The sequence below is a fragment of the Crinia signifera genome, chromosome 7 (assembly GCF_055691185.1).
Source record: "Crinia signifera chromosome 7, ASM5569118v1, whole genome shotgun sequence".
Taxonomy (NCBI): Eukaryota; Metazoa; Chordata; class Amphibia; order Anura; family Myobatrachidae; genus Crinia; species Crinia signifera.
Window position 1 is genome coordinate 183368491 of NC_139223.1, and position 16211 is coordinate 183384701.

The 16211-nt window shown below is 45.2% G+C and overlaps 1 protein-coding gene across 1 annotated transcript; it reads right to left on the reverse strand.

Annotated features, from left to right (window-relative positions):
• Positions 1–3352: 3352 nt before the first annotated feature.
• LOC146020935 (UDP-glucuronosyltransferase 1A1-like) lies at positions 3353–15545 on the reverse strand. The gene is made up of 5 exons (XM_083154587.1): positions 14626–15545; positions 9159–9290; positions 8981–9068; positions 8404–8623; positions 3353–4879 (listed from the first exon to the last, which is right to left on the reverse strand). Exons 1-5 carry the CDS (start codon positions 15481–15483, stop codon positions 4588–4590), a joined length of 1590 nt encoding a protein of 529 aa, XP_083010713.1. The 5' UTR covers positions 15484–15545; the 3' UTR covers positions 3353–4587.
• Between the last annotated feature and the right edge of the window lie 666 nt (positions 15546–16211).

Consider the following 16211-nt stretch of genomic DNA (forward strand, 5'->3'; position numbering starts at 1 on the left):
TATATATATATATATATATATTTTTTTTTTCAGTGCATATATTTTTTAACTTTTTCTGCAGCTTGATGCTGCTGCGGGGGGGAGGGGGGAGGAGGGCAGCGCTGCGTGCGCTCCAGACGCTCCGGGGGAGCCGGGGGAGCTGCTGCTGCTGCCGGGTGAGTGCCCAGCGGGTGCGAGGGGGGGGCTGCACATCGGTGGTGATCGGTGCTGTACTTGACAGCACCGATCACCACCGATCCCTGTGTTACCGAGCGGCTTAGCCGCCGGTAACACAGGAAACGCTGTGAATGGCTGTTCAGATTTGAACAGCCAATCACAGCGATCGCCGACCGGGGGGGGCACCCCTGCCCCCCCTGGGCGGCGAGGGGGGATGTCTGCTGTCAGGGACAGCAGACATCACCTAACTGTCACTGCGTCTCTAGACGCAGTGACAGTTAGAAGTCATGACGTATATATACGTCATGTGTCGGGAAGTACTTCCCGACCATGACGTATATATACGTCAAATGTCGTGAAGGGGTTAATATCTCTACTTGCTGTTGGTTGCTCAAGGGAAACAGAAGAAACATTGAGTTTATACCGGTTTTGAATTTGGTAAAAGAGGTCCCTTCATTGCAATGAACATCTCCGCTGTACATTGGGAGCCATGGTGCCCCGAAGTGATAAATTAGCGTAATAGGGTTCATTTGCGCCATTGCTGGGCTTGCCGTTCCTGCTTTACTGTCAGATGGCTCTACTGATGCAGGTTGATCTGTCGACATCCACCCTTGAGTTTTCAATCTCCTTACTTTGGACTCTGAATCCTGTTCGTGACGCCAAGTGTGACACCCACAAGTGGTATGAAATGGCAGCTGTGTGGCTTTACCTCATTACCTGGGTTTCCGGGCCTGGTTCAGATTCTCTCCACTCTTCAGAGAGGTAAGGAAGATCAGGTGAGACAAGGGGTATGTTAAACAGTTTCCTCCGCAGAGAACAGATTTATTATAGACAATTGCAATCTGGTGAATACGGATTGTTGGATGCTACAAGCAAGCTGTTCACTAAAATAGGAACCAATTCAATTCTTTGCTAATACTGTAAATATTCAAAAATTACTTAGCATTTTATGTGAAAACTATTAGCATATGAGCAATACTCTACAACACAATATATGATTAAATATAGAATAACATTTAACTGTCAACAGTATGAATTGGTGTTAAGCCCCGTATTCCTGCATCCAGGAACAGTGTCTCTAAGTCTTCATCGTACATTTACGTTGGGGCCCAATTGATTATGTAGGTGCATTTTAAACATAAAAGAATCCTTTGCAAACGGCTTGGAGAACTGCTGTCTATAACAATAAATGGCTCCTGCAATACGGGATCCAGCCACAGGGGTGTAACAGGGACAGTATTATAGTTCCTTTCAGGTGCTGATAAACTGGACAGGACAGTCATGGGTTCCAGCAAATAGATGAAGCCAAAGTCATGTAGCAAACAAGTGTCTATTGGTGATGCCAGTATAGCACAATGTTATACAGTCCATGACTCATCACTCTGAGGCCTGCTGGCTTCTATTAAGTAATACTGCAGTCTGTGTTAGTTACTGTGGTAGCAGGGTGACCTCTCACTGCTGGGGTTCTGTATGCAGCTGCTGTAGATAAGGATGGGTATGTGCTTGCCTGGATAGGCACTTTCTCTGCTGAAGCTATATACTGTCTTATACAGGGCTGCAGTTGTAAGAGAAGTCTCATTGCTCCCCTTTGGTGCCCACACAAGCCTCTGCTGCTCCAAGTGTCTGTACCTGATGCTGCACTTCAGTCTCTGGGACTTGACTCACACCTCTTGCATCTTTTGTTGCAACTTTCCACAGCTCAGGATCCAAGACTAGGGGGTTTATTCTAGTTCACTCCTTCTGACAAAATCCTTCTTAGATGGACAAAACCATGTGCACTGCAGGGGGGGCAGATGTAACATGTGCAGAGAGAATTAGATTTGGGTGAGTTATTTTGTTTCTGTGCAGAGAAAATACTGACTGCTTTATTTTACACTGCAATATAGATCTCACTTTGAAGAAAAACCCCACCCAAATCTAATTCTCTCTGCACAAGTTACATCTGCCCCACCCGCAGTGCACATGGTTTTGTCCATCTAAGAAGGATTTTGTCAGAAAGAATGAACTAGAATAACCCCCTTGATCCAAATACAGCTTTTAGCATACCTCCCAACATGACCCTCTCCAGGAGGGACACTTTGCTCAGTTTCTGGACTTCACTCTTAATGTGTGATTACCATCACCTGTTTTAATCAGGGAAATGGGTAAGAAAGGTGTTTCCACACAGGTAATAGCAATCATACATTATGAGGGATGTCCAGAAACAGAGTAAAGTGTCCCTTCTGGAGAGGGTCATGTTGGGAGGTATGCTTTTAGCACTGCCTGTTACTCTCTTCCCAGCTCCTCAGAGCAGCAGCATGCTTCCTCCTCACACAGACTTCCTGTCCCAGCACACTCTCCTTCCAGTTCCCTTGCCCCTGCAGGCAATGCTGGGTCCTAAAGCCCTCCTTGACAGCACATTGCAGTCTTGGGCTGTCCACCTGTAAGAGGCTGCCAGAAAGTTAACCCCTGATGTGAACACTAACCCTTTCAATCTCTGAATAACTGTGTGGGGGTACCACATATGCGGCTGCAGAAACAACGAGACTCGCGGCTAAATGCAGCAGGCTCCCTGCATTAGCCGCGAGCCTTGCTGTTTGGGGGAATCCTCACTGTATGGTCGTCAGGTTCTGCCCTGCAATATGCCAGCAAAAATTTGTGGGCACAGCACTAAAGTGCGAGAGCAGATTTTTTCCAAGTCATAGTAGCTGAGTATGACATCACACAGTCGCCACCTCTGCCCTTCCCTTGATCGGTCCGCACCACCCCACAACATTATGTCACCATAGTATCACCACGGCCGTAACATCGCTATTTATACTGTGATCGCAATGGGGGTTATTCTAGTCCATTCTTTCTGACAAAATCCTTCTTAGATGGACAAAACCATGTGCACTGCGGGTGGGGCAGATGTAACTTGTGCAGAGAGAATTAGATTTGGGTGGGGTTTTTCTTCAAAGTGAGATCTATATTGAAGTGTAAAATCATGCAGTCAGTATTTTCCCTGCACAGAAACAAAATAACTCACCCAAATCTAATTCTCTCTGCACATGTTACATCTGCCCCCCTGCAGTGCACATGGTTTTGTCCATCTAAGAAGGATTTTGTCAGAAAGAATGAACTAGAATAAACCCCAAGTTGAAGATCTCCAAAAAATCACGATCTGTAACGTGTCTTTGGCAGGTGCTGACATCACAGGGAAATAAAACACAAATGATTTTGTTCTTTTATTTATTTAAAATTAGACATTTATCATTGATTTATATACATCTATTAACCCCATATCAACATAAAGAGTATTTTATTTAATTTCACCAATAGCATTTAAGGAATAGCAAGAAAAGTGTTTGGGTCCAATTGTACGCTACCAACCAGTAAGTGATTTAATTTTGCTTATTGAGATTATTTAATATGAAAAAAGAACTAAAGGCAAGTGTAACGCAGATTAAACACTAAAATGGGTCACCTTAATATCTTTCAGGCAAATGAATAACATGGTGTTGCCTGTAACAGACAATTGAGCCAATACAGACCTGCTTATTAAGCAGCAGATTCGGCCCCTTTGTTGATGGTAATTTTCTGCGCATGTGCAGATCCCAAACAGCAAACGCCTTCGGCAAAACTTTTAATCACCTGGTGCTCGTTGTCTGATTGACAGGCAGGGGGCATTCTGGGGTAAACACCCCGCGTTTTATGAGCGTGCCCACATAATTGGTGGGCCCACCGATAGAACAAATAATTGTATCCGCATTAGCACAGTTAGTTATTGCATACCTTCCAACTTTTAGATAAAGCGAGGAGGGACAAAGGCCAAAATTAGGGGGGGTGGCTTGCCAGGAAAGGGGGTGTGGCCTAAAATTGCGTTGTGCCATGGGGTCAAGCCCCCGTCTTGGCGCTGTGGGTTCATGGCCCCACCCGCTCTGACTGTGGGAATAGACGCTGTGCTCCTATTGAACCTCCCAACTCGGCGAATTGTACAGTTGGGAGGTATGGGTATGGATATTGTTCTGGCACCCCCAGTGGATCACAGTGTTCCACGGGTGGGAGGGGACACAGTTGGGGGAGAAAATGATCACCACTGCTGGATGCGCCCCCGAATTTATGAAAATTGGGTGGTCACGGTAGTCAGCCATGCCACCTCTGACAGAGACTCTGCCCCTTTTGTTTATTACCACACGGCGCGGCATGTCCTAAACCTTCACCTAGGAAAGTTGGGAGGTATGACGGAGACACAGCGGCTGGGAAATCGCTGGAAAAAGCAGCCTGCTGTGTAGATACTGTTGTACATGTATTCAATTATCAGACCTGATCTCATCTATTATTGAATATACAGGCAATACCAATTAACATAAACCGCTAGGCCTATAGAAATTTGGAGAAGGCAGATTTCCCCTTAAGAATCTCCTGAAGTTACAGGTGACCTATCTTACTACTGTAAATGATCTAATTACTCTATTGTCTTTTGGATTTAGGCTTCGGCCTGGCTTTTGTATGGCAGCAGCGTCTGTAGGTGAAGGAGCAGCATTTAATAGAGATGAAGAGTGCGGTGACCAACATGGCCAGTAGGAAGCCAAAGACGTCTATGGAGTGATACTGAATCCAATTCAGATCATGGGCAGCCGGACGCAGGTGGGGGGCCCCCTTATGTCTCATGACAAACTCCACCCAGTGCACAGCGAGGTCCAGGGGGTGGATTGGTCTGTCCAGGTGTAGAGCAGAGAGTCGCTGAATGTTCTCCTTGTAGCTAATGAGAAATCACATACAAATCAGGGTTACTATTGCGTCTGTGTATTTGTTTTTTTATATATATACACATATTTCATTAATGAGATGAGAGACAAATCAATACATATATAAATAATAATAACCTACGTAGAGGTCCAACAGTACAGGTTGGGTATCCCTTATCCGGATATCCCAAAACCGAAATATTACAAAAACTTTTTTCCACCCCGCACCTTTTTTTATACTCCCCTCGTCCCGCGGTGTCCATGGCGGCCATCGGATTTGTCTTCAACTGCATCCCCGGTCCCATGGATGCATTGCGTGGGTGCACCGATAATGTCACCGACACCCCCGCACAAATGTGCAATGCCTCCTTGAGCCTGAGGATGCAGTCGAAGATGAATCAGATGGTCACCGTAGATGTCACGGTAAACCGTGGATGTCGGGGGACCACCAGGGGACCAGGTGAGAATATATTCCGGAATAATTCCTTATCTAAAATGCTTGTGGTCTCAAGCAGTTCGGAAAAGGGATACTCAACCTGTACAAATAAGTCATATTAATATCAATAAGCCAGGTTGCTGTGTCATAAAGGGGGTGGGGCGGAGCATCACAGGGTGGTAGGGGAGGAGGCAGCACTTGGATCTGACGCTGCCTCCTCCCTATAGTGTGAACGGGACCCGCGTTGCTCAACCCAGGTTACTTGTCACACTGCCCAGCAACCCAGGTCCTTCTTTTAACCCGGGTCGGAATGCCGGGTTGCTGGACCCAGGTAATTTCAAAACGCCCATTGACTCTGGATGTCGACCCGGCAACAACCCGGGTCGGACCCGGGTTTTTTCTATGATGTGAAAGGGATATGAGCAATCTCCGCCGATGAATTAAACTCAAATTATTCAATTATTGCAGCTTTAATATCATGTAAAGTGGACAAGTCAAGAAATGAAGTGTCATCAAGGCGACAGGACCGGTTACTATGGGAGGAGAAACATAGAGCAAGTACGATAGAAGGTCCTGCATGATCTGTCCATGAGATAGGCGTAATGTCAGCGCTAGTAACAGCCGGGGGAATGGACTGAGAAACTAACAGCAGGTCAGTGTGCGAGTAAGTTTGGTGGGGACCAGAAAAATGTGTATAATCTCTGGCTGGGCGGTTTTAAGTTGCCATGAGTCTAATAAAGACAATCTGTTCAATTTATTGTTAGATATTTAGCAACACGAAACACATCTGGGGAGTGTTTAGGAGAATGTGGCACAGTTATAAGTTAGGATCCAAGACAGTGGGCAGTATTCAATGAGAACAATTTTTCGTGTTTTATGGCGAGTTTGTGCTTTTCTCGCGTTGGATGGAGACTTTTGCTCTCAAAAAGCGAGCAACCCTATTCAATGTGCACTTCTCGCCGTCTTTCTGAGTGATTTTCGCCGTGTCTCTCCATGTAGCAATTCTCCATCTTTTCGTAGACAAGTGGAATGTGAACTTTTAAAATAAAAGTTTTTTTGTTTTAATTTTGGTGTAAAAAAATCAGGAATTTTATTCCGAGAAGGGGCATGCTATTTTTATTCATGTGCTTAAAGCACATGAATATATATTTTAATTAAAAAAAAAATATTATTATTTTTCTTTTTTTTACACAGAGCAGCCAGCAGGGGGCCGGGAGCCGAGCCGCTCATTAGATATTCATATATTCACTGCACCCGATCATTACATATGCATGATCGGGAGCAGTGAATATACCCGGTCCCCTGCTGGCTCTGGGGGGGCAGCTTGTGCTGCCTGGGTCCCGGGGAGCCCTCCTGCCCTCCACAAAAGTTCTGGGGCAGGCAGGGAGACTTCGATCTCCGTGCCTGCCACCGTCCCACGGCTCCCTGCCGCGGACGCTCGTCCGCTGCAGGGGTTAAGATTCGCCGCGAGGGGCACCTCGCCCCTCCGACATTGAATACAGGGAGAGCGAGTGGCAGCAAGCCCTCCGGAACACAGCGAGTGTGCAGCGAATCCTAAACAGGATTCGCTGCACAATGCGATATTTTATATTGAATACTGCCCAGTATTTAATCCCCACCAATAATGAGATGACCTTGAGAAAGTCTTTCTATCCTTTTAAAGAGGTGTAGAAAAAAAGTGCTTTGGCCTGTGTTAGGTACATATAGTTAACTAGGTGAATCATCTGCGTCCTTATGGTACCTTTGAACATAAGCTATCTACAATCAGGATCAGAAATTAGCTTTGAGCGGAGCAGAGGCAAAATATATTTTTGGAACTGAGTCTGTGTATTATATATCTAGAGATGATGTGGAAGAGATTAAAAAGAACACGTCTTAGAAGAGAATGAATGACTTGTACCCATTTACCACTGACTGGAAAATCCCGGCTTTTTGCACATGAACCCACCCACCGCTGACCTCCTGCCGGTGCCACCTCCTGCTGCCCTGCTTTCTTGGGTTTCCCTTTTCAGTGGAAAAGTTATCGACCTGGGAAAAACCTGTGGAAAAATTGCAGTGGAATCGGGGAACATGGAAGGGATCCACCAAAATCCCTGGTCAAAATCCCTGGTGTGTGACCTGGGATTTTGGTGGAAAAACAGTATTGGGAATAAATGGCAGAGCAGGTACCAGCAATTCCTAATGCCTGGTCATAATCTTACCTCTGCTGATCACAGACTCGATGGGGATGGGAATTCTATTAAAGATGGGATGTTGCCCATAGCAACTATATTGGTTGCTATGTGCAACATCCCATATTCAACAGAAGTCCCGTCTTTAAAGTAAAGTTATCCCGGTGTATCAGATATAACTAAGTAGGTAGAAAACTTTGGACACAGTGATAGTTTCTTTAGAAGTCTGTAAAGACAAATGGCATCGGAACCATCGGAACGGGGACAAATTCAGCCTTGTCTGAGTCTTAAAGAATCGCCCCTCTATGTTTCTAATTATGTTATATTAGCGCATCAGACCCACAGATGTCATTGTTCTGTTAAATGCACTGGATCATATGACAAACCGTGAGGATGCACGGATCCGATACGTAATCCCGGCGGTCGGGATCCCGGCAGTCGGAATCCCGACACTGAAATCCCGACCGCCGAAATCCCGACATGGGGGGGACATGGATCGCCCCCCTTGCGGGCTCGCTGCGCTCGTCACGCAGCGGGCCCGGTGCCTCGCTACGCTCGGCACGCTATTTTATTCTCCCTCTATGGGTGTCGTGGAGACCCACGGAGGGAGAAAGTTTCGGGATTTCGGCGGTCGGGATTCCAGTGTCGGGATTCTGAACGCCGGGATCCCGACCGCCGGCAAATTGACCGCATCCCGGATGCACTTGTCCCAAGGGTGGAATGTCGATCTATAGCAAAATATGGGGTGGGGTGGGGTGGTGTCTGTCCACCCTTTATGAAGGGTGACATGCAGCCTCTGTGACCCCCAAAATGGCCACCCCCTGACTGGCTTCACAGCTATTCCAGGGGGGTATCCGGTTATGTGCATTCATTGTATAGTAAAGGACGGGACACGTCGTGGGTTGCCCCGAATCAGGCCCATTGTGCTTACCTGGGAATGTTGATCACAGAGTGCAGAGCGTTCCTCAGATCTTCCGCTGTCATGTCCAAGACATTAAGTGTTATTCCAGCTCCTCGAAATTCCATCCGCTGAGCATTGTCCATTTGATCAGCAAACAAGGGTAACAAGACCATGGGGACAGCATTACAAATACATTCATAGACGCCGTGGGAGCCCCCATGGGTGATGAAGGCTCGGGCTTTTGGGTGAGCTAGAGAGATACAAAGGGTAACAGTCTGTAAGTGTTTTATATATTAGGTATCTATCTAGTTCTCTAGCAGAAGGGTAATGCATTGGGAATTATTCGGGCAAGATAACATCCTGCTAACATGGCAATGCATATAATGACAGGGCACTTGGATGTGTTCAGCACCTATAAACTAATCCTATTCTAAAACATTATACTGTACCCTGAAATTAAAATGTGAACATTCTATATAATAAAAGGCTAACACTGCTCCTCACCTCTGTGGGGTGTATATGGTGCTGGTGGCCACTAGAGGCATTCGGCAGAGCAGTACAAGTGTTGATCTCCTACAATAGCTCAGTAGTATAGAGGGACACTTACCCAGCAGATCATTCTGCGGCAGCCACTTCACCAGGTGGGTGTTGTTACCTAGGTTTGACGGCACTGGTCCTGTATACCGCCATATAACCTGCAAGGGGAGACACAACAATTGGCGGAACAGTTTATCACTAGGCCGACACCATGTGCTCATATGGCATGATAGATTAAAAATCCCTACCGTTTGAGGAATGGATTTTAGGGCCTCCGCTATATCTATGGCCTTGTTCATAGGGATCTCAGACACCATCGATCCTAAGGAGAAAACCACAAAGCCGTGTTCTCCGGAACTGTTCACCAGCGCTTCAAACTCCTGAAATATTAAAGTTAAAAAATCTTGTTTAATAAAAAAAAAATTATTAAATTTTTTTGGGGTATTATGCCATCATTTATGGCATTACAAATGACCAGACAGACTCCATGAATGGGAATGAAAATGGAATTTAGAGTAAGCACCATTCCGTCTATATTTAGCTTAGTTTATATGCAAAACTCGCGTGTCTGCGTGAAAAGAGGATGATGGGAGGAGCAAGGTTGATCATGTGACTCATACGGAGGGAAAACATAAAGCAGCTTGTTCCGTAGAGTCTCTTTCTCACTCCCGCAACCTATCTCTAATGTCGTCTTTCTGACAATTTATCAACATCATGATGGAAAAAATATAGTTAATTTTTTTTAGTGCATTCGTGGAGCAGGGAGCTGTGGAGGCTCTCAGCTGGGGCAGTTCGGGGCTCAGCAGCAGCAGTCCCTGCAGGACAGCACACTCCAGTTGCCCGGAAGGGAGGGAGGAGGAGTGGGTGCGGCAGACCAAGACCCCTACCGGGCACCTCCATCATGCTTGCCCCCGCCCTTCGCGGTGATCTTGGTTACAGGCAGTGTTTAAAAAAATGTTAGAAGCTGGTTGGTTTGCACTTTATCTCTCTCACGCATGTCAACCTTTTTCATGCGTCAACCTTTTGTCCGATAGTGGTCAAACTTTTGACTGTCGACCTAGGCACTGTTGTCCTAACAGCCAGTACCCTTAACTCTGTTTAGCTTTCTAGTTGCACACATACTCTACTACTCCCATATATAAATGCGAGGAAGAAAAATCATAATTTTTATAAGATAATAGTTTCTGGTTTTGCTATGCAGTAAAATAGAAAAAAAAATGCTAACAAAATTGTTTAAAAAAAAAAAAAAACACTAAATAACTAAAATAATGCCTAATAAAAACTAATGAAATATATGACAAAAACACTGAAAGGACACGCAGGCATCAAACATCAAATGTTAATTCATGGTGAAAGGTCTTCTTTGATCAGGTACGCCATGTTCTTATTATCTGCCAATAAAGGTTAACAGAGTTAGGTAAGATCAGTTCATGCAGTTCCAAGTTACATAGTTTACTTAGTAGTAATTTCAAGTGAACTTTGTATTTAAACAAATTTAATAAACAGAAAAGCAGCATTATAATACATTGATATTATCTCTACTCTTACTTTAAATTAATTGTATTTTTGGCGATTTTAGGTAAAATTTACATTCGACCTATTCAAATTAAGTGCTGATTATTCAACTGTCGAAAAATCCGGCAAAGTTGGAAAACACGGGGATTGGTGTTTTTTCCAAACTGCAGCCATTTTTGACTATTTTTTAGTTATGTTTCGCCGATCACATTTTGATTTGTAAAATAAAAGTTAAACTGCATTGCTGAACCATGTCTAAAAACAAGCCGAAAACATATGCAATTGAATAGGAGAGTCCTTTTTTCTTGGCTAGCTGAAAAAAAAAATGGAATTGAATACCCTCCCCTAAGGGGCATATTTATCAACAATTCATTGACAATTTTTCTTTACTAAAATCACACCCTTTTCATATTATTTTGACCTAAATGCATTAAAGGGCTTATGGAACAGTTGCCCAAATTTATTTAAAAACAAAAAACTTAAAATATACTGCAGTGAGCCCTGTGATAACAATGCTAGCTTCAGCTGGTGTTATCGCAGGTATCGCTGTGATATGCCTAACTCCTGCACAGCTTTTTCCATACCTCCCAACAGTCCCGATTACTGCGGAAATGTCCCTGTTTTCGGGGGCGTTCCTGCATCCCTCCCGCGGCCAGCAGTGTCCTTCGGCGGGGGGGGGGGGGGGAGGGGGGCTGTTGGGAGTCCTCACTGCCAGCTGCTGAGCAGTGGTGAATAAATGCTGTGCACATTATTCAGCATCAAAACAGGGGTGTGGCCTCGTGAGAAGACGTGATTACAGGCCATGCCCCCTTTCTGGATAACCACGCCCCTTAATGTTTGCCTGTGCCTATGTCCCTCTTCAAGCAGCTTCAAAGTTGGGAGGTATGCTTTTTTTGTGCCCTATGCGGGGGCCAGTTTGGGAAGGGTTCAAGTTTGATCACACAGGATGAGCAAAAAATAAAAAGGTCTCCTGCTACTCCTATGACCCCCGATTTAGTAAAGTGATGCTGCAAAGAGGCAGGTCACTTTACAGCACTGGCGGTCAGAGCATCAGAGAGCCCCGTTGAACAGCACCCCTCCCGTAGCTCAGAGCCCTGAAGTAGGTGAGTATGATCATGGTTTAGGGGGGGGAGAGGTAACAGCGCATGGGGTCATCACGAAGGTAAAGGGGTGTCAGCAGTAGTAGCGTAGCGGCAATGGGGCAGATGTACAGTATTAAGCTTTAACAAGAGATAAATGCTAGGGTGATAAGGAGAGATAAACGTCCAGCCAATCACCTGCTAACTGCCATGTTGCAGGCTGTGTTTGAAAAAAGTCAGTAAGGAGCTGATTGGCTGGACGTTTATCTCTCCTTATCACCCTTGCATTTATCTCTTGCTAAGGCTTAATACATCTGCCCCAATGATGGCTATCATTGTCACCTGTGCCGCCATTACTTTGGGCATTTTTTATGGAAAATATCCCGATAAGGTTGCAGAGAGAATTTAGAAGGGACAGAATTTTCTTGCAAGCTCTGCCCTTGCATGCAATAATTGATAAATCCAATTGTAGCATTACGGATTGGGCCAATATTATCACAGCACATCCACATACTGAGATGGAAATGGTAATAAACTGCCCCCTAAACCTCTGGTCTCTGAAAAAGTTATACTCCATTCACACCAGCCTATTTTCCCGGGTTGGCCAGCAACAGCATTTGCGGTATGAGTGGGGTATTAGTAATTGTATTTGTATCATTGTCAAAAGTATTTGTATCATTGGTTAGTGGAATTGCTGAAAGAGGATTATAATAAGGCCCATTTTGGTGAAGACTCTAGATTAAATGTAAGGGTCAATTTACTAAGCCTTGGAAAGAGATGAAGTGAAGAGAGATACAGTACCAGCCCTTCAGCTACTAACTGTTATGTTACAAGCTGTGTTTGAAAAATGACAGTTAGGAGCCTATTGTTATCACTTTATCACTCTCCACGGCTTTTAAAAGTTCCCATTACAGGAGCGAAACCTGCTAGAGATTGTACCCGCAGTGGATTTTGACATCAAGACTGACTCAACATACCAGCTTACCCTCTGACCAAGGGAAGTCCGCATTGTGCCAGCCGCGCTGTAACACATTTATCATCCGGAGCATCAACACATACCAGAGCCACAATTTATGAGCTATGGGGTACATGCCGGCATTATACACAAGTGCAGCAGTATATACTGCTGGAGATTCACTGAGTTTTAATAAGAGATGTGCAGAAAAGGTAGCCAGGTGAGGCACTGCCTCACCGGCCATAGACTTTTTACTCCACAGTTTTGACTATAAAAAATATTAGAATAATAAAAAATAAGATTTTATATATATATTCTTTGTATTTTTGACATACTTTATAAACTGAAAACTCTGACATATACGCTAGTATGACAGGAAAGGCTGTGCCTCACCTGCCTCACCCCACCGCACGCCACTGTGCTAAATAGACGCTGTGCGCATGCCACTTTGTAAAAGGAAAGCATAGGCAAACACGGGGGGGCTAGTTGCCCTCTTCCCCACAGCCAGTCCAACAGCCAATGCCTGCAGTTTAAAGGACGGAATACAGCAGATGCACATGGCAATCATCGCACCAGGGAGAGGTGCTGCTTTGGCAATTGGGGAGCCCAAACATGATCAGGGCATTGACATGATGGGGATGACCGATAATGCTGGGAGTGGTCTGACCCTTACATTTGCCCCTGTCTCTGCATCGCCCACTAATGCACCACCATGCTACTATAAGTCCCCCCCCCCCCAAATGTGTTGACCTAACTCTTAACTCCTCCCAGGTCTTCGTATTCATGCCCATGTCACGCCTACAAGTCTGGGTGGTTATATGCATACATATTGTCATTGAACTGTTCCTATCGTGAAATGTACTACAGTATGTCACTGAAAGACGGATCCAGGTTCATACGGACATACGCAATGATGTGCAAATTCCTATCTGCTCAAGTGCTGTATGCAATATCTATCCATTAGCAACTGTGCACGGCAATACAGTAGGGACTAAGTAAGAAATGGACCCGGACAATTCCGGGGGTCTTGTCCGGGTCCATTTCTTACTTAGTCCCTACTGTATTGCCGTGCGGAATCGGTACATCTGTCAGAATGAACTTAGGTCTACAGTCATTAGGTTGACCCCATTAGGTCGACTGGCAGGAAGGTCGACCTGATTTAAGGTCGACAAGGGCCAAGGTCGACATGACTTAAGGTCGAATTTGCATAAAGGTCGACATGAGGAAGGTTGACTGGTCATAAGGTCGACATGGGTTTTTCACAGTTTTTTTATCCGAATGTCGACACAGTCGACATGGACACAGTTGGCAATGAGAATCGGACCCTCGCATCGCTCGCTTCACTCGCAATGCATCGGGCACGGTGGCTCGCTTCGCTCGCCACAGATTTAATAACCTCCACGCCCTAGTGGATGGTAGGGCATGAAATACCGCCTGTCGGCACATGTTGGCTCAAAAAACAGTGAAAAATCTCATGTCGACCTTATGACCAGTCAACCTTCCTCATGTCGACCTTTATGCAAATTCGACCTTAAGTCATGTCGACCTTGGCCCATGTCGACCTTAAGTCAGGTCGACCTTCCTGCCAGTCGACCTAGTGGGGTCGACCTAATGACTGTAGACCTAAGTTCATTCTAATAGATGACCGCTTCCCCTCTCCCTAATGACAGCTGTCACAGGCAGCCCCCGGACAGGACACTTTCCAGCATTACGGGGTTTTGGGGTAGATTTATCAAGCTTGGTGAAGTGAAAAAGTGTCTGATTTTTATCACCGGCCAATCAGCTTCTACCTTTCATTTATCAAACCAAGCCTGTAACGTCACAGTTAGGAGCTGATTGGCCAGTGATAAAAACCAGACACTTTATCACTTCACTGAGCTTGATAAATCTACCCCTTTGTCCGGGTCCGGATTTTACCCATACCCAATATAGTACATGATATTTAGAATCAGCTCCTCAATGTCAAACATGTACCATATATGCTCGAGTATAAGCCTACTTTTTCAGAACATTTTTTTTATGCTGAAAAAGCCCCCCTCGGCTTATACTCGAGTGAGGGTCCCACTTGAGTCAATAAGTTTTCCCAGTTTTTTGTGGTAAAATTAGGTGCCTCGGCTTATATTCGGGTCAACTTATACTTGAGTATATACGGTAATTAAATCTTACTTTGGTTAGAGGCTTTTTTTGATTGCAGTTGATGCCACCAATGAAAACCATGTTCGGCATTACTGGTCTTGGATATTCAAGGACAAAATCGTATCTCAGTAGCCAGACGGATGACCTGCTGAGGAGCTGGACATATGTAACCTCTTTCTGCAGGACGTCACATGCCAACCGTATAAATCTAAAATAAACAGTCCCACAATAGTAGGGTTCCAGCATTTTGACCAGGACGTTCTTTGTACGTTCAATAAAGTTCATCTTGTCAGAGTTCTTACTAAATAATCTGGGCACATAGGAGAGTGGGGTATCACACTGGGCACTTGCAAAATCATAAAGGCAGGGGAGTCCACGTAAGAAATTCACATTTGGCAGTTGAAGATGTTCTGCTAGTATCGCTCCACACAGTAGGAATGGATCAATGAGTACAGCGTCAAACTTCTCGCGACCGAGTTCCTGGATTAATTCCTGATTGAGTAGAAGGCTCTCACACATTGTGTAGAGTAAATCGAAGGCTTCCATCATGACGTCAAGCATTGCGATAGCAATCCAGGGGAAATAAGAGGGTACCGTAAAGTGATCACTTCCAAGTTTCTGAAATCGTGCAGCTACCTCTTGTTTGGTGAATGGAACAGGGAAGGTCTTTACAGTGTATAACTTCGATCCACTTATAGATAAACTGTTTTCGGGCATTACTACAACCACTTCATGTCCATTTTGAGCCAGTTTCTCCACCACAGGACGCATACTAAGCCAGTGACTACCATCCATAGGGACAACAAGCAGTTTACCCCCATCCGCTTGGCTTAGAGTTCCTAAGAAGATCAGGAGAACAGCAGAACCGGAGAAAATCATAGGTTCCATCTCTGCAGATGATCAGAAAGGATATTGACAATTTGGTTTTGTTTGTTGTCCTTATAAGCTGGATAATAGATTTTATCTGGTGATGTGCGGCGAATTTTGTCAGAAAAACTGTTGTTGATTAACCTGCTGTTTAATCTGCATGTTTGCAATGCATGCATAAAAGCAAGGGATTACATCACAACGCTGGGTCCGATTGAACGGATTGCCACTACCAACATTGGATGTACTACCAACAACAGGGGGGACACACAGTCTAAAAACGTAAAATGTATAAAAAAAAACTGTTAATATGCTTTCACTTATGGTATGGATCCGTTTCTAAAACTCCTAACCGCATGTTTTTAAACTAAACTGCATGGCAATATCGTATGTGAGCGAAACATTTAGATTCAAGTCCCTTCGCAACCCCTGTGAGTTCGTACGGGGGACCGATGGTGTTCGTCTGCGCATGCACAGACAAAATTGTGCGCGTGTGCAGATGCAGGGTGCGCGTGGCCACGGCGAACAGGGTGTTCACCAGGTGCACGCACCCAAGATTGAGGACGGGTGGGGGGGCAAGGTGCGGAGGGCCGGGCGCACCCCCCCCCCCCCAGGTGAGAGTCACTTAAATATACGTGCAGCTTCGACATCATTTGATGGTCGGCGACCATCGAATGATGTGGGTGTTCACCCACAGGCTGCGAATGGGTGTTTATGTTAAACATCCATTTGCAGGCCCTGCTAGCGTA